The 13,967-nt window shown below is 44.6% G+C and overlaps 1 protein-coding gene across 1 annotated transcript in view; it reads right to left on the bottom strand.

Annotated features, from left to right (window-relative positions):
• The window catches only part of ZNF292 (zinc finger protein 292), a 59,916-nt gene extending 56,425 nt beyond the window's left edge, over nucleotides 1-3,491 (bottom strand). Inside the window, exon 1 of the mRNA XM_084512564.1 lies at nucleotides 3,322-3,491. Within this exon, the coding sequence (XP_084368690.1) occupies nucleotides 3,322-3,480 (159 nt within the window). The 5' untranslated portion in view covers nucleotides 3,481-3,491. The remainder of the gene's footprint in view (nucleotides 1-3,321) is intronic.
• Nucleotides 3,492-13,967: the final 10,476 nt, after the last annotated feature.

Here is a 13,967-nt window from a genome sequence, read left to right as displayed (position 1 = left end):
AGCCCTTACTGAACATGCCCCCTGGCATCATGTTCCCCTAGCTCTCAGGGGAAAAACAGATAAAAGACATTTTGCTCTTCTGTAACTAAATACAATCAACAGATACCCTTGAAGAGCAAAGCCTGGAAAGAAACTAACCAGCTACAGCATGGCGGCAAGAAAAATCCCTCCTTGGACCACTCTGAACTCTTGCAAAATTCACACTCTCAATTTCTAGTCACTCCAGCTGAAGATGCTTGTTTTGTCTGCCTGTCTGCACACACTGTTTGTTGACAACATAACTGTTTGCCATGAATTTGCTAATTACGAAATTGCACCACAAGAGCATGAACCACAATTAAAAAGTCATTCTACATATATCCGTAACAATGAATTTGGCTTGATAACAATTAAAAATAATGCTCTCTACCGCATCCTGACAAGGGAGAACACAACAATTATGCAGATATCGTACGAGATCAAGGTACCGTCTATAATCCACTTAAAATTTAAGAATAATTGTAACGTTTCACTGTGCAGTCAGCTGCAAGGACAGAACCCAAATATTTATAGCTAATGGAATGCTTCATATAAAATTCATCAAAGTAAACTTTATTCTTCCGAGAGAAAAAAATGTTCTGGAATAACATTATTTTCCATCAAGGCGCAAGGTTTTCTAGTGTAAGGGTCCTGGTTTTCTGTGCTTCCAACAACTAATCTACAATGCTGGGTTATAATAGTTGGAATAGTTTAAACAGATTTCTAAAATCTAGATAAAGGATTTGGCTGCACATCTCCCACTTCATTTAATGAGAGTAGGATAGTTAAATCCCTCATTTCCCTTTGAATCCAAGTCTCTTTCAGTGCTCTACTGCAGATTCTTTAGCTTCCTCCAGTATGTAAATATGCTTATTTCTCACACATTATGCTACCAACTTTATTAATAAAAAAAATCAATTTATGGCTACAAGCTATATGGTTGCTGATCTCTCCAGTGTCAACACCTGGCAAAATCAAATAAGGACACGAGATTTCCAAGTAGTTCTGCGTACTTACTTCATGCCTAGAAACTAGAGCATTGAAAATAAAGAGAAACAACAACCCCAAAACACGTACGTGAAGTCACACTGAGATAAACACTAAAATGCTTTTTCAGCACAACACTTTCAGACTGTTAAGAGATGCTTGGTTTTATACATATGGTCAGACCAATTATTATTCTTGTACGTATACACATTAAAAGACTTTATCCTAGAAATCACGGCAGGTGCACTTAAACTTATTTAAAACACAGACTTCCGAGATTGCTTTTACCATTACATGAATCTTCTATAGCCTCTGTCACGTAGTGCATGCTCAGTAGCTAAGCCTACTACCTAGATCACGAATGCAATTTTGTGTTAGCTCCAATGAAGCATTAAAACCATCGAAGAAGCTGAAGAGGTATTTTGGCACTACCAGCACAGGTGAACAGATTAAAAAACCAAAAACACCTCCGTTGAACCAGCAGGAAAAGCCCCCACCCAACAGCATTACCACTCGTTACATCGAGCATCTGTTTAGACCTCAGCCTGAAGTGTGAAAAGCAGCATCTTTCAATACTGCCTGGCACGTCTCCACTCTCAGTGTTACACATCAGTCTCCAGCCTGCAGAAACACACACAGCCTTCCCACTAACCTTGGTATAGAAGTGACGGTAACACATCTCCAGATAGCATAGATTTTTATCTAAGTCAATGTCTACGTAACTTTTTGGTACAGAAGACTTGTTCGGAAAAGGTGCGAGTTTCAGAAAGAATTAACAAATTCAGGCCTTACAATGGACCTCTATTAGCGGCCACTAAAATTATAACCATAATAATTAGGTTTTGCTCAACTTTAACATCAAGTAACTACAATGTCACTCCTTAAGCACACGCAAGCATAATTTAAGCGATAAATTTGCTTTTGACACTGCTGATCTACTTGGTAGCAGTCACAAACGGTGTCTTCATTCCCACTTACCCAACCCCATCAGATCACGAACAGCTCATTCAAAAGTCAGAAGCGGGCCAGAGGCAGGAAAGCCAGATCTCCACCTCAGCACGTCCAAATTTAAGAAAGTGGTCACAAAGCTTGAGCAGGCTGAGAGCAAACACGGCGATCTGAGCCAACCTAAACCCATCTCGTTCCCGTGCATCTATGCAGGCATCCTACCCCAGTGCAGCGTGATAAATTTTGGTGAAAGAGAACCTAAAACACAACTGCTGTATATGTGACATGAAATATGAGAACGGTGCATGCTCAAAATATTTAGTAGTGGATCTCCCTGGTTACCAAAAAGTAGTGCCCAGTTTAATCCAGAAGTGACAGACATGCAAATGAGCACGCTACAATGGCTACCACCAGGAATAAACTCTTTAGAAGAGGAGATATAAAATCACAAATGAGACAGGAGTAAAACCGATCTTTGAATTGCCTCCTGGCCATTACACCTTTTGGAAAGTTGTCTATGGACCACGAAGGGTTGGCCGCAACACGTAAATAGATGTTACCACTGTTATTGGATATGCTGGTTGTGAAAATTGAGATTGAAGCTGAAGCAGTTTTTGCAAATTTCAGTGCTTCAGGAGTAAAATACGTAAGAATTTGTTGTACAGGTTGTGCCATACCCAATGCTGGATGAAGAAGGATACATAAGAGAAACGGGGATGATGTTTAAGCGCGTAGATGACCAAATGGGAGCAGCCTGCCCTAGCAGCAGGCAACGCCATGAAGTTTGCTCAGCCAGGGATGCTCGGCGGGGTCACCAGTTCAGCAGAGGCACCTGCCGAGGGCCCTGCCCGGGGCCTGGCCATGCCCAGGCACCCACACAATGGTGCTGAGCCTCAGCCCCCAGGCGGGACCCGGCTCCCTTGACAGGGCGAGAGGCAGCCCCATAAACCTTCTGCTGTCCCCAGGGGCTCCAATTCAGCCCCCTCACCCGTTGGGGGGCGAGACAGGGAAGGGGAGGAGGAAGCAGCAAGGGGGGGGGGCTCCCTATGGCTCCTCACCCCCAAACCCCAGCCTGGGGAGGAGGAGGAGGAGGCAGGCGGGGAGGGGGGGCCGGGAACAAAGGGCCCTGGGATAAAGCCGAGCGGCGGAGCGCAACAAAGGGGCCCGCAGCCCGCCGGGGGGAGGCAGGGAGGCGGCCCGGAACCCCCGGGGGGATGAGGGGATGAGAAAAGGGGGGGGGGGGGGGGGAAAAGAACCGTTGGGAGCCAACCGCCCCCGGCCAACCGCCACCACCACCCCCCCCCACAGACACACACACACACACACACACAGTGAGGGGAGGGCAGGGCAGGAGGGGGCCCCGCTGACCTGGCAGAGCTGCTGGCAGTACTCGCTGGCCGCCTGCACGGCGGGCTGGCCGCTCTCCCGCAGCCCGGTCTCCAGCTCCAGCAGCCGCTCCCGCAGGCGCCGCAGCTCGGGCAGGCCCCGCCGCCCGCTCTCCGCCGCCTCGGCCTCCTCGTCCGCCATCTTCGCGCCCCGCTCCGGCGCGTACGCAGCGCCCCCCCCCCCACCCCCACCCCCCCGCCCCGTGCTGCACCTCCCCCCCCTCCCTCCCCTCCCTCCTCTCCTCCTCCCTCTCGGCCTTCCCGGCCCCCTCCTTCTTCCTCCTCCTCCTCCTCCTCCTCCTCCTCCTCCCCCCCCCCGCGCCGCGTCACGTGATTACACAATGCCACGTTCCGGGGAGGGGTCACGTGCCGCGAGGGGAGGGGAGGGGAGGGGAAGGGGGGGGGGAGGGAGCGCGCTCCCGTCTGCCCGCCCCCGCGCGCGGTCACGTGGCGCCGCGCCCCGCCCTGCCTACGACGGGTTTTGGCGGCAAATGGCGCCTCCTCCTCCGCCTCCTCCTCCTCCTCCTCCTCCACCCGGCTGTGCCTTCCATTTTGTGCGCCCTGGGGAGCCCCTGGGGGGTGGTGGGGGTGCTGTGTCTGCCCCAACAGCCCAGGGAACACCCTCGGCTCTTGAGGACACCAGAAGTGCTCATGGTGTTCAGTCACGCGAGGGGAAGATGGATCCGTGGTCCCCAAGCTTGTGTGGATGTATGAGAGTCACAGAATCACAGAATTTCTAGGTTGGAAGAGACGTCCAAGATCATCAAGTCCAACCTCTGACCTAACACTAACAGTCCCCACTAAACCATATCCCTAAGCTCTACATCTAAACGTCTTTTAAAGACTTCCAGGGATGGTGACTCCACCACTTCCCTGGGCAGCGCATTCCAATGTCTAACAACCCTTTCGGTAAAGAAGTTCTTCCTAACATCCAACCTAAAACTCCCCTTGCGCAACTTTAGCCCATTCCCCCTCATCCTGTCACCAATTAGCGTTGGAGTCATTAGGGTTGGAGGAGACCTCCAAGCCCATCTGGTCTAACCATCCCCTACCACCAATGTCACCCACTAACCGACGTCCCCAAGCACCACATCCAGCCTCTCCTTCAACACCCCCAGGCATGGTGACACCACCATCTCCCTGGGCAACCCATCCCAGTGCCTGACTGCTCTTCCTGAGCAGAAATGTCTCCTCATTTCCAACCTGAACCTCCCCTGGCGCACCTTGAGACCATTCTCTCTTCTCCTATCACTACTTGCCCATGGGATGTCTTTATAGGACATCGTTCACAGTGTTTCATGCCCCATGGGTTGACTGCGTGATGGATGGTGTTGTGCTCTTCGCACTGCTGGTGTTACATGCAGGAAGGGAGTCAGGAATGCATTCCTGCAGGGAGAGCGCAGGCTGACACAATCGGGTGGTTTCTCCCAGCCAGCCAGCAGTGAGAGAAGGTGCACAAGCTAACCTGGGCATGTCACCTCATCTGGAAAACAAGGAATGCTCTGGTATCTTGCACTAGCTTAAATCAGGCTTCTCATTTTTTGTCTGAAAGAGACCATTACCTGCAGGTCCCTTGGCACTTTGTCCAGTCTTGCTCAGGCCCCAGTTTATTATGGCCTTCTACTAACCTCCTTGTGTGACCATCACACCGATTTGGTGATTGCATTCTCTTTTTCCAGTCATGAAAGGAAAGCAGCACTACCTATCTCTTGCATGCTATTGAAAGCTGAGGCGTCTGATGGAATGAACACTACTAAGAGTTGGAAAGAAAAGAGGTTTGTAAGAGATTGTAGAAACTCTGGCCTGTAAGTGTACAAGTTCACAGTGATGGTATTGAATATGCAGAACTTTGGAGAGAGGCCTGGGGGTCATGCTCAAAATAGACCCCGTCTCAAGTCGCAACAGTAAACCCGAAGTGGTATGTTTCCAATTTCCAAGATAAGTATCTTATCTGTGGTTATAAGCCTGAAAGTCTTGAACGCTTAGTATACACAACGGCCATTCAGTCCCAAGTGGAAGGAAAAACTTTCAGCTTTCACATTTTGGACTTACTGTGGTACCAGAAAAATCTAACAGCATGTATTCCTCACCGCCAAACTATGTATTGCACGACTACTAATGAGTGATGCAAATACTAGTAACAACTGTACAAAAGCCTACGTACTCTCTAAATCACTTAATTTCTCTGTGCAAGCTAGAGTAATATCTCTTCTGGATAGCTCTTTCAGTTGTATATTGCCCTATTTGTAGTTATTTTCACTTATGGGTAAACCACAGTAGCCAAGTTCATATTCATAGTCTGTCATTGTTCTAGCTTGCTGTATTGTTTCCTCTTTGTCCAGAGGGTTTTCTGAATTGAGGCCAGGCCAGGATGGGAGGAGAAACAGAGAACATGCATTTCTTGCTTATACAAAAGATTAGCGCTCAGAGAGGGTAGAGTAAGCATCGTTTGTTTTGTTCTCATCAGGATCAAGTGGAAAGGAGCCTGCCCTTCAGCTGTCCTGCTCTGAAGAGGACTTGTGTAAAGGTCTCCGGGGGCCTTATGTAAGGGAGGACTCCTGTCTTTAGTCGTGGTTCAGAGGCTGTTAATTGCTAAGCTTACACCTAAGGTACCAAAGGAGGAGTTACTAGAAGGAAAGACCGCAAGCAGCAGTGAATGAAGGAGGGATTCTCCTTTTTTTCCTCTTTGACAGCAATAAGAATATGATGGCAGCTACTGAGGCAAGTGTATCAGTGGCCTGAAGAAGAGGTACAAAGACCAGGTACAAAGCTGTGATGTTCATCCAGTCTTTGAATCCTGACAGAAGCTACAGTGTGGTAAGTAGAACTTATGGAAGAGAATAACAGCTGCCTCAAAATGGTAGGAGTGACAGAGACTCTACAGAGAAGAATGGCTTTTCGGGTACTCATTTTCTCCATGGACTTGGGGGGTAGACTACAAGACAGTAACAAAAAAGGGAATATAAGACAGAGGAGACTGGCTATTGCAGGGGAAGTACGGTCAAGGAATGGACTTGTTACACTGTAAAATACACAGAAGAGACAAACAGAAGAGGCAGAAGACCGTGGAGGGGGAAGGTACAATGAAATCCCATGGGGGAGTGGGTTGAGAAGAGTCCATGGAAGAAAAAGGGGATGGAGACTGTTGGAAAGAACAGAGTAAAGATGGAATACTGAAAAGGGAAGAACCTGAGTTTTGCACTGGTACAAAGATGGAATTTCTTGTTAAGAGGAATCGACAGGCTTATTACTAGGGTGTGCCAGAAATAAAGATTTAAAATAAGGACTTGTAAAGATTCTTCATCATCAAAAATTCATTTGGGATTCAGATATGCTCTTCCCCACTCTTGCCACTTCCTTGACCGAGTCAATATATGCACAGTGTGGTGTTTTCCTGGCTCCGTGTTTCAGTTATTGCATCTCAGATAAACCCATCACCAAGAAGAGGCATGCCTTATGGCTTTTCAGGTACTTTGGTTGTATGTTTTGGGGTTCCTGATCTAAGCTCTCCTGCATGTAGATTATGTACTGATCAGTGTTTTGAAATAGCTTTAAAAAAGGAATCAAGTTGTGTAATATCATAGAATCATTAGGGTTGGAGGAGACCTCCAAGCCCATCTGGTCTAACCATCCCCTACCACCAATGTCACCCACTAACCCACGTCCCCAAGCACCACATCCAGCCTCTCCTTCAACACCCCCAGGCATGGTGACACCACCATCTCCCTGGGCAGCCATTCCAATGCCTGCCAGCTCTTCCTGAGAAGAAATGTCTCCCCATTTCCAACCTGAATGTCCCACTATTGGTTTTAAAATGCTGGAAGAAGAAAAAGCCAAGTGAACAGGAGTACCAGAGGTGAAGACAATGGACGTCAAGGAGAGAAAGTTGTTTTACACAAAATAGCAATGAGAGTGCTTCTTAGATTGTACGTAGCTGACACTTGAGAGGAGAACTGTCAACTTTCCTAGGGAGAATGTCATATTGGCAAGGAACAACTACGATGTCTGTCTGTCACTGGAGCCCAGGAAACAACATTGGAGTGATTAAAACTGATTCTTAAACTAGGTCCTTTAGGGATACCAGAAGATAGGACAGACTAGAAATTGGGACAGGAGCACAAATAATAAGACATGATGTTTTGGAGGTAGAAGAAATTGTTAGAGGAATAGAATTTGCAGTGTGATAGGTGTTAAAGAAAGAAGCCATGATAAAAAAATATATATATAAAGTCAAACTTGTTTGAATCATGGTTGGGGGAAGTTGGCAAAGACCTTCTGTTAGTATGAAGATGTGCCAGAGATGTTTCAGTTCAAGTCTGGAGATGAATAGTTTTCATGAGATTAATAGGAAAAATACCTACCTGGAGCAAAAGTAGGTTGATAACTAAAGTTCTTAATTTCAAAGGTCAGACTTTGAGAAATGAAGGGAATGAGTTAAGGATGACAACTGCATTTAGGTGGTTGAGGACTTGCGTGTGGAGAAGGCTTGGCATCTGTCAAGTCCCTGCAAAGCAGCATCTGCAATTCGTATCTCAAACAAGAGGGATGGCTGCTCCCAGCTGGATAAATAGCCACTTCAGAAGAGTTATTGGAAACAATCAAAAGCTTGAAGGGAATGGAACAAAATTATTGCTTAAAAATATGAAGAAGGGCAAGAATAAAGTGAGAATTGTCAGAAGCCCAGCTGAGTTTTCTTACAAAGGAAATTAAAGCAGGGGCTAATGAGAAAGAAGATATGGAAATGAATTTTTCCACATTTGAGATGAAAGCAAAAAACCTATCGCATACCCATCTGAAACATCAGAAGATATTTATTCAGCCAGAAACTGCCATTAATGATGTAGGTACAAAAATACGAGCTGTAATAATGAAATTTGCTGATGACGTGAAATAGTGAGACATTTTCAATAAGAGAGCAATCAAGACTGGATGACCTTGAAAACCTAAATAATAGTATGGGATTAATTTTAATAACACAAGGTACAAGGAGACTGATAGCAATACTTTCTGCAAAGGGAAAACTGATCAGTTGGGTATGACTGGATAGAAAGTGCTCATTGTGTTAGTTGAGAATGACTAAGTCATAGATATGATCCATGTGAAAAGAAAAACAATCCCCCTCAAAAAAAAAAAACAACAAAACAAAACAAACAACCTCCACCAAAGCTAAAATCATACGAGATGATGGGCCACATATTTCCATTAGATATTGCAGATAAAAATAAAACAAAAACGTTGGTCTCATCTCATGCGAAACAGTTTGTGCAATTGTGGTCAATATTGTTCAGAAAAGATTAGATTGCACTGCAGGAGGTGCAGAGAAGGACTCTGAGGATGACAAGTAGAATGGAGAATGCGTTTTGTGGGAGAAGAATAAAAACAGTTCTTTTGGCTCACTGAAATAAAAGGTGAAAAGTATGATTTTCGTCTGGGAATACTAAGCCATTAGGACAAAAGGCTTTTCAAGCAAAGGATGGTACTGGGTGAAGAAAACTTGCCGTTAAGTTCTGAATGCGTTGGAACAGACATAACTATCATGTTAGACAATACACACTGCTGTTTCCAAGGAGCTTAATGTGATCCTCCACAGTGTTATAAAGGAAACTTTGTGAAAGAGTCAAAAGGCAGATCTGCGCAAGGCAGCAATGTAAAGGATCTGATGATGAGAATCGATTGCAAATAAATTCCAAAAGGGGAACAAAACTCATCCCTTGTATTCACATCTTCCTTACTGCTGCCGGCTGGGGCTGTTTTCACCTGTATTCAAAATCACCTGTGTAGGTTTGTGTATTTCTCAGTGATCAAAGCAGCCTAAAAGTCCCTCAGGAGGAAGAAAATAAGTGTGCAGAGTCTGGTCTGTAGGTTGTCTCCAGCATGAGCTGAGAAAGGAGAAAGAGGATGTTGCAAAACCTTTCAGATTGCCTGGAGAGTCCAACTTTCCAGAGGGAGCAAATTATTGATGAGAGAGGACAGCGCATGCAAAAAGCACAGCTGGACGGAGCTGTTTTCTCAAAAGGGAACCTCTCAAAACAGTTTCGGAGCTGTGTGAGAAGAAGGGGAGTGGTTATGTTCGCATTTTAAGTAATGTAATAGAAACTGCAGTACTGTTACCTGGAATTAAAGGTGCCTTTCTAGCTTTCCATTGTCTTTTCTGTTTATCATTGCTCACTAACTGATGCACACTGCCTGCATGCTCAATAGGTGCTTGCTGATCTAATGAATCTAACAGAGTTCTAGCTGTACTTGAAGAAATTACTGAAAGAAAGAAACGGTGTCGGAGACTGGTGTGTTTTCCCATCATTGCATGCTCCTTCGTTCCCTTTGCTATTTTGCAAAATAAACATTTAAATTAAGCAGGCTCCACAGAAACGCCTTTTTTTCTTCTTCTTCTTCTTTTTTTTTTTTTTCTTTTACTTTTTTTTTTTTCTTTTTTCTTTTCTTTTTTCTTTTTTCTTTCTAATCGTTGTCTGTAAGAAGTGGATCTTTTTTCATGAGCACAGGAACAAAAGCTTCGCTGAGCATCAGGATGCGGCAGCTCTTGTGAACAACTTCGGGGAGGAGGAGTGAATGGGGAGTTTGAAATAATGACTGCCAATATCCTGCTGAAGGTAAAGGAAGCCTTTGCTGGCAGGTGTGAGGTCAATTAAAAGGTGTGACAGGTGTGAGGTCAATTACAAGAAGGTTTATTTCGTTATTTTGGTCTGCTTTTTGTATTCCTGACTTTGCAATTTAGCTCTTTTTTAATCAGCTTAGTACCTAGTGGTACACTACACAGCTCTTTGCTGTCATAAGGCATAAAAACGCTTCTCGAAAGAGCATTTTACAGCAACGTTTGTATTTTAAGGAAGACTATTTCTTTGATTTTTTTTTTTTTCCAGCAAATTAATAAGTGAAAGTCTCTGGTGTAGTACAGATCCAAATGTCAACAGAAGGAAAAAAGAGGTACAGCCTGCAAAGGGCAGGAAGAGGAGGCAGAGGGATGGATTTTAAACAAGGGTAGTATAAATGCCCTGTAATCCCTTACCATTCTCTTACTGATGATGAAGTACGTGTACTGCCTGTTACAGCAATATTGATTGCAATCAGATGATAAAACCATTGCACAGAGAAAGAAACCACTGCAGTGAAAATGAAAAGATGGAAATGTAATGAATTCTTGATTCAGAAATGATTTATTGGAATCAAATGAAAAAGTCATTCTTAGAGCTGAGAGGTAGTCATGGGAATAACAAAATGCTGAAAGAATATAGCCATTTTTAAATAAAATTCATTTCAAACTATGTATTTATCTTCAACAGCCATCCCACACTTTTCATCAACATTCCTTATGCTGCAAATTTTCCTCTCACAGCCTTAGCTTTACTTACAATTAATCCATTGGTATTATAGTGATGGAGATTCTTGCTGGAATGCATTAACTTCCTCCTTTAAATCCCCCCTGAGGCAAACCACTTGAAAAATATTTCCTTTGTCTAGGACACACAGTTTAGTAGCTCTCTTCTTACGGGGAGATAGCAGTTCTTTTGCAGTGATTTATGCATGCTATTCAAATACAAAAACTGCATTAAATTATGTTACATTAAAAGATCTGAGACACGCATGCCATTACTTAGGCACAGTTGCAGGAGGAAAAATGTAGGGCTGATCCTGTTGCCGCTCAAGCTCACAGAAACATTGAATGATTGAGACACGAGCTTACTGGGAGTTGAGTAACTTTTACCTCCAGAGGCCAAACAATTATCTTTCAGACTCAGTGATGACCTGTGATGTACACAAATACACCTTTAGTATTTTTAGTAGTCATACATACGAGGTTGCTGCGTGCTCTTTTGGAAGATTTAGGATCAGGACTTCGGGAAGGAGGATTTCACAGTCTCTGAAGTAGCCTGGTTTAGTGCTTAGCAATTCTGCTTGAATGTGTTGAATACCCAACTTAAACCTCGGCTGCAAATTGATCTGATCTTTGTCCTGCCTTTAGTTGTCCCCATGGAACAATGGCCGCCAAATCTTTTATGGCTGCTATCTACACTTTGAAGTGCTTCTACAGTGCTCCACCTTGATCTCATCATTTCCAAGTTTCCTGCTTTATTCCTAAATTCCTCCGGCTGTCCTCGCAGTTAGTATTTCCCAAGCTTTCCTTGCAGTTGTACGCCCTCCTTGGAAGTGGGTTGTCCCCCTGTGGGTTGTCGTTACCCTCCCCAGGGTGCAGTGACCAGTTCTGGACAAAGTACTGCTCCTGCTGGGACTTCGCCAGAGCTGAGTAAAGTGGAGTGATTACTTTTTGTGTCACACATTACATTGTCGATGCTTTAGTTTCTGATCTCCCACGTTGTTTTCTGCCTACACAGCCATTTCCTATTCTATATTTAATTTTTGTTCCTCGTTAGATTTCTTTTTGCAGAGTGGACCACTTTGTAATTGCCTGGCTTATATCTAGTCTGGTCGGTTTTAAGCTGCTTCTTGAATTTCTGGGGCTTGTTTTCAGTGCTCTTTCCATCCTTCAAAGCACTTTGCACTTTTTCCCAACCTGATGTCATCACCAAACCATGGAAGCACACCCATGGTCCGTCATCCAAGGTGTACATGGAAGTGGTGAATAAAGCTGGCCCCAGGACAAACACCTGGGGCTGTCCTCTGGAGAAACCTTCCCAGATTGACAGCAAACCACCCGTTACTGCACTCGGAGAAGATTTTTTCATATGTTGCACCTACTGATTGCCTGTGAACATGCTGCCTCTCAGCAGACTGAGGAAGATGCTGTGCGGAACAGCGTCAAAAGCTCGTCATTGTCAAGATGCATCATATCTGCTACTTCCCACTTATTTGCTAGGGCAATTATCCTGTCAGAGAAAGAGCTTAGCTTCAACTGATATAATTCTTTTCTTGACAAACTCATTTCAACTATTTTTTTTTTAAATGATTATCATCATCTTCCAGGTATTTACAAATTTTGTAATACTTTGTTTTGTTTCAAGGAGTAAAAGTCAGATTGACAGGTGTAAAATGCTCTGAGTCCTCCATCCTCTCTTTTAAAAGTAAGTATTGGATTTCTACTTTTCTAGGGTTCTATCCTTTCTTGCTTACTCTTATTTCTTGAAAATGATCATTAACAGTGCAAAGATTACTGCAGAGAGTTCTCTGAACACTTACTTGGAATTTTGTCATAGCCTGCTAACTTAAGCACTGATAACATTTTTTTTTCTTTCCTCTTTCCAGCATCACGGGATCAAGGCTGGGCTGTCTAAGCTTATACTCAATGATTCTGATGCGATTGGCCTGATTCTCGAGTGTGTGTGGTTAGTGTCAAAAAAATTGTGGTAATCAGCAAAGCATGTGTGCTTGTGTACACCCCTGCTCAGCCGGCTTGTAAGTACGTGATTAAGTGCTGCTGAAATCCCTGGGACTTACTACATTAGTGAAGTTAATGAGACTTCACACCAGTAACTGCTCTGCAAACAATCACAGGCTGCTAAACTAGGGACCTGGTGTGATCCCATGCCCTAGGTCATGTTTGAATGTCTTCTTGTTGGAAACTATTTCTCTGCTTGCCCAGATGAAAGGAAAGAGTGTGTCAGTGGGGAAAGAGAGCAGAGGTGAGCACAGTCCCAGGTGAGTGCAAGCCAGTTGTGTGCAGAGGTGTTAAATTAGGGTGTGCATCTGCCTACCCTCAAACACTGCATCTGTGCTTCAGGCCTTGAGCAGATGGATGTGACGAGCTCCATGCCAGATGGGGAAGCACGTGCAGAGGCACCCATGTGGCGCTGGCTCCACGTATAGACATGATATAGATGCACCAGGACATCTCTGTGCCTCTGACGATAAGCCTTGCGTCACAGCTGAGCTTAGTAATTCCAGGTGGGCATCATGCTGCTGTGCCTGCTTCTTTTGGGACCAAGCTGGCATGTTTGTATGGGCACACCACTCTAGTGGACGTGCTGATGCAGTTCAGTGCTGGCCGGATGTGTCTAGATCCTGGGCTGATGCGCCTTGGCCTTTTTATATCTGCTTTCAGAATCTCAGTATGTTTACTGAGAAAAGTTGTTGTGGTTGAAATAGGGAATAGGCAAAGAAGATTCAGGCAGGATGTTAAAAAATGAGTTTGGGGGCTCCTGGGGCTTGCTGTGAGCTCTGTCTGGCCAGATGTAAGAATGTGCAGTGCAGCTGTACATACCTACATCTGAGCTAGTTGTCTAGCTTCCCCTTAAAACCAAGGAGAGTGGTCAATTCATCTTGTCATGACAGAGCTGTCAAAAAGAGGTTTAAAAATGCCTTTTTTTCTCATTTGATTCTGAGGGAATCTAGAGAGCTAGCTCAGGTGTCTCTATGGCATTGCAGTTGCCCTCATTTGATCAGGCAAATCCCAGCCTTATTCAAGTCAGTTTTGCAGAATGTGTAGCCATACCCTCAAGGATATATCTCAAATATGGTAAACATGAAAGTATCTGTTCATTTTTTTTTTTTTAAACTTCTGAGCCCTACTCTTTCATCTGCATTCAATTTGATTTTGTTAGGCTTTAATTTGCTAGACTGATGAATCACTTTCTCAGTGGTTAGTGCTTGCTCATTCCTCATTTGTAGATGGTGCTGATTGCAACTTTGTACGTAGGATTTGGTTGAGTGCTGGGAAGC

The sequence above is a fragment of the Aythya ferina genome, assembly GCF_964211825.1.
Source record: "Aythya ferina genome assembly, chromosome: 3".
NCBI classification, from domain to species: domain Eukaryota; kingdom Metazoa; phylum Chordata; class Aves; order Anseriformes; family Anatidae; genus Aythya; species Aythya ferina.
The sequence above is the reverse complement of the archived record's forward strand: the minus strand, read 5'-3'. Positions and strand labels throughout refer to the sequence as shown.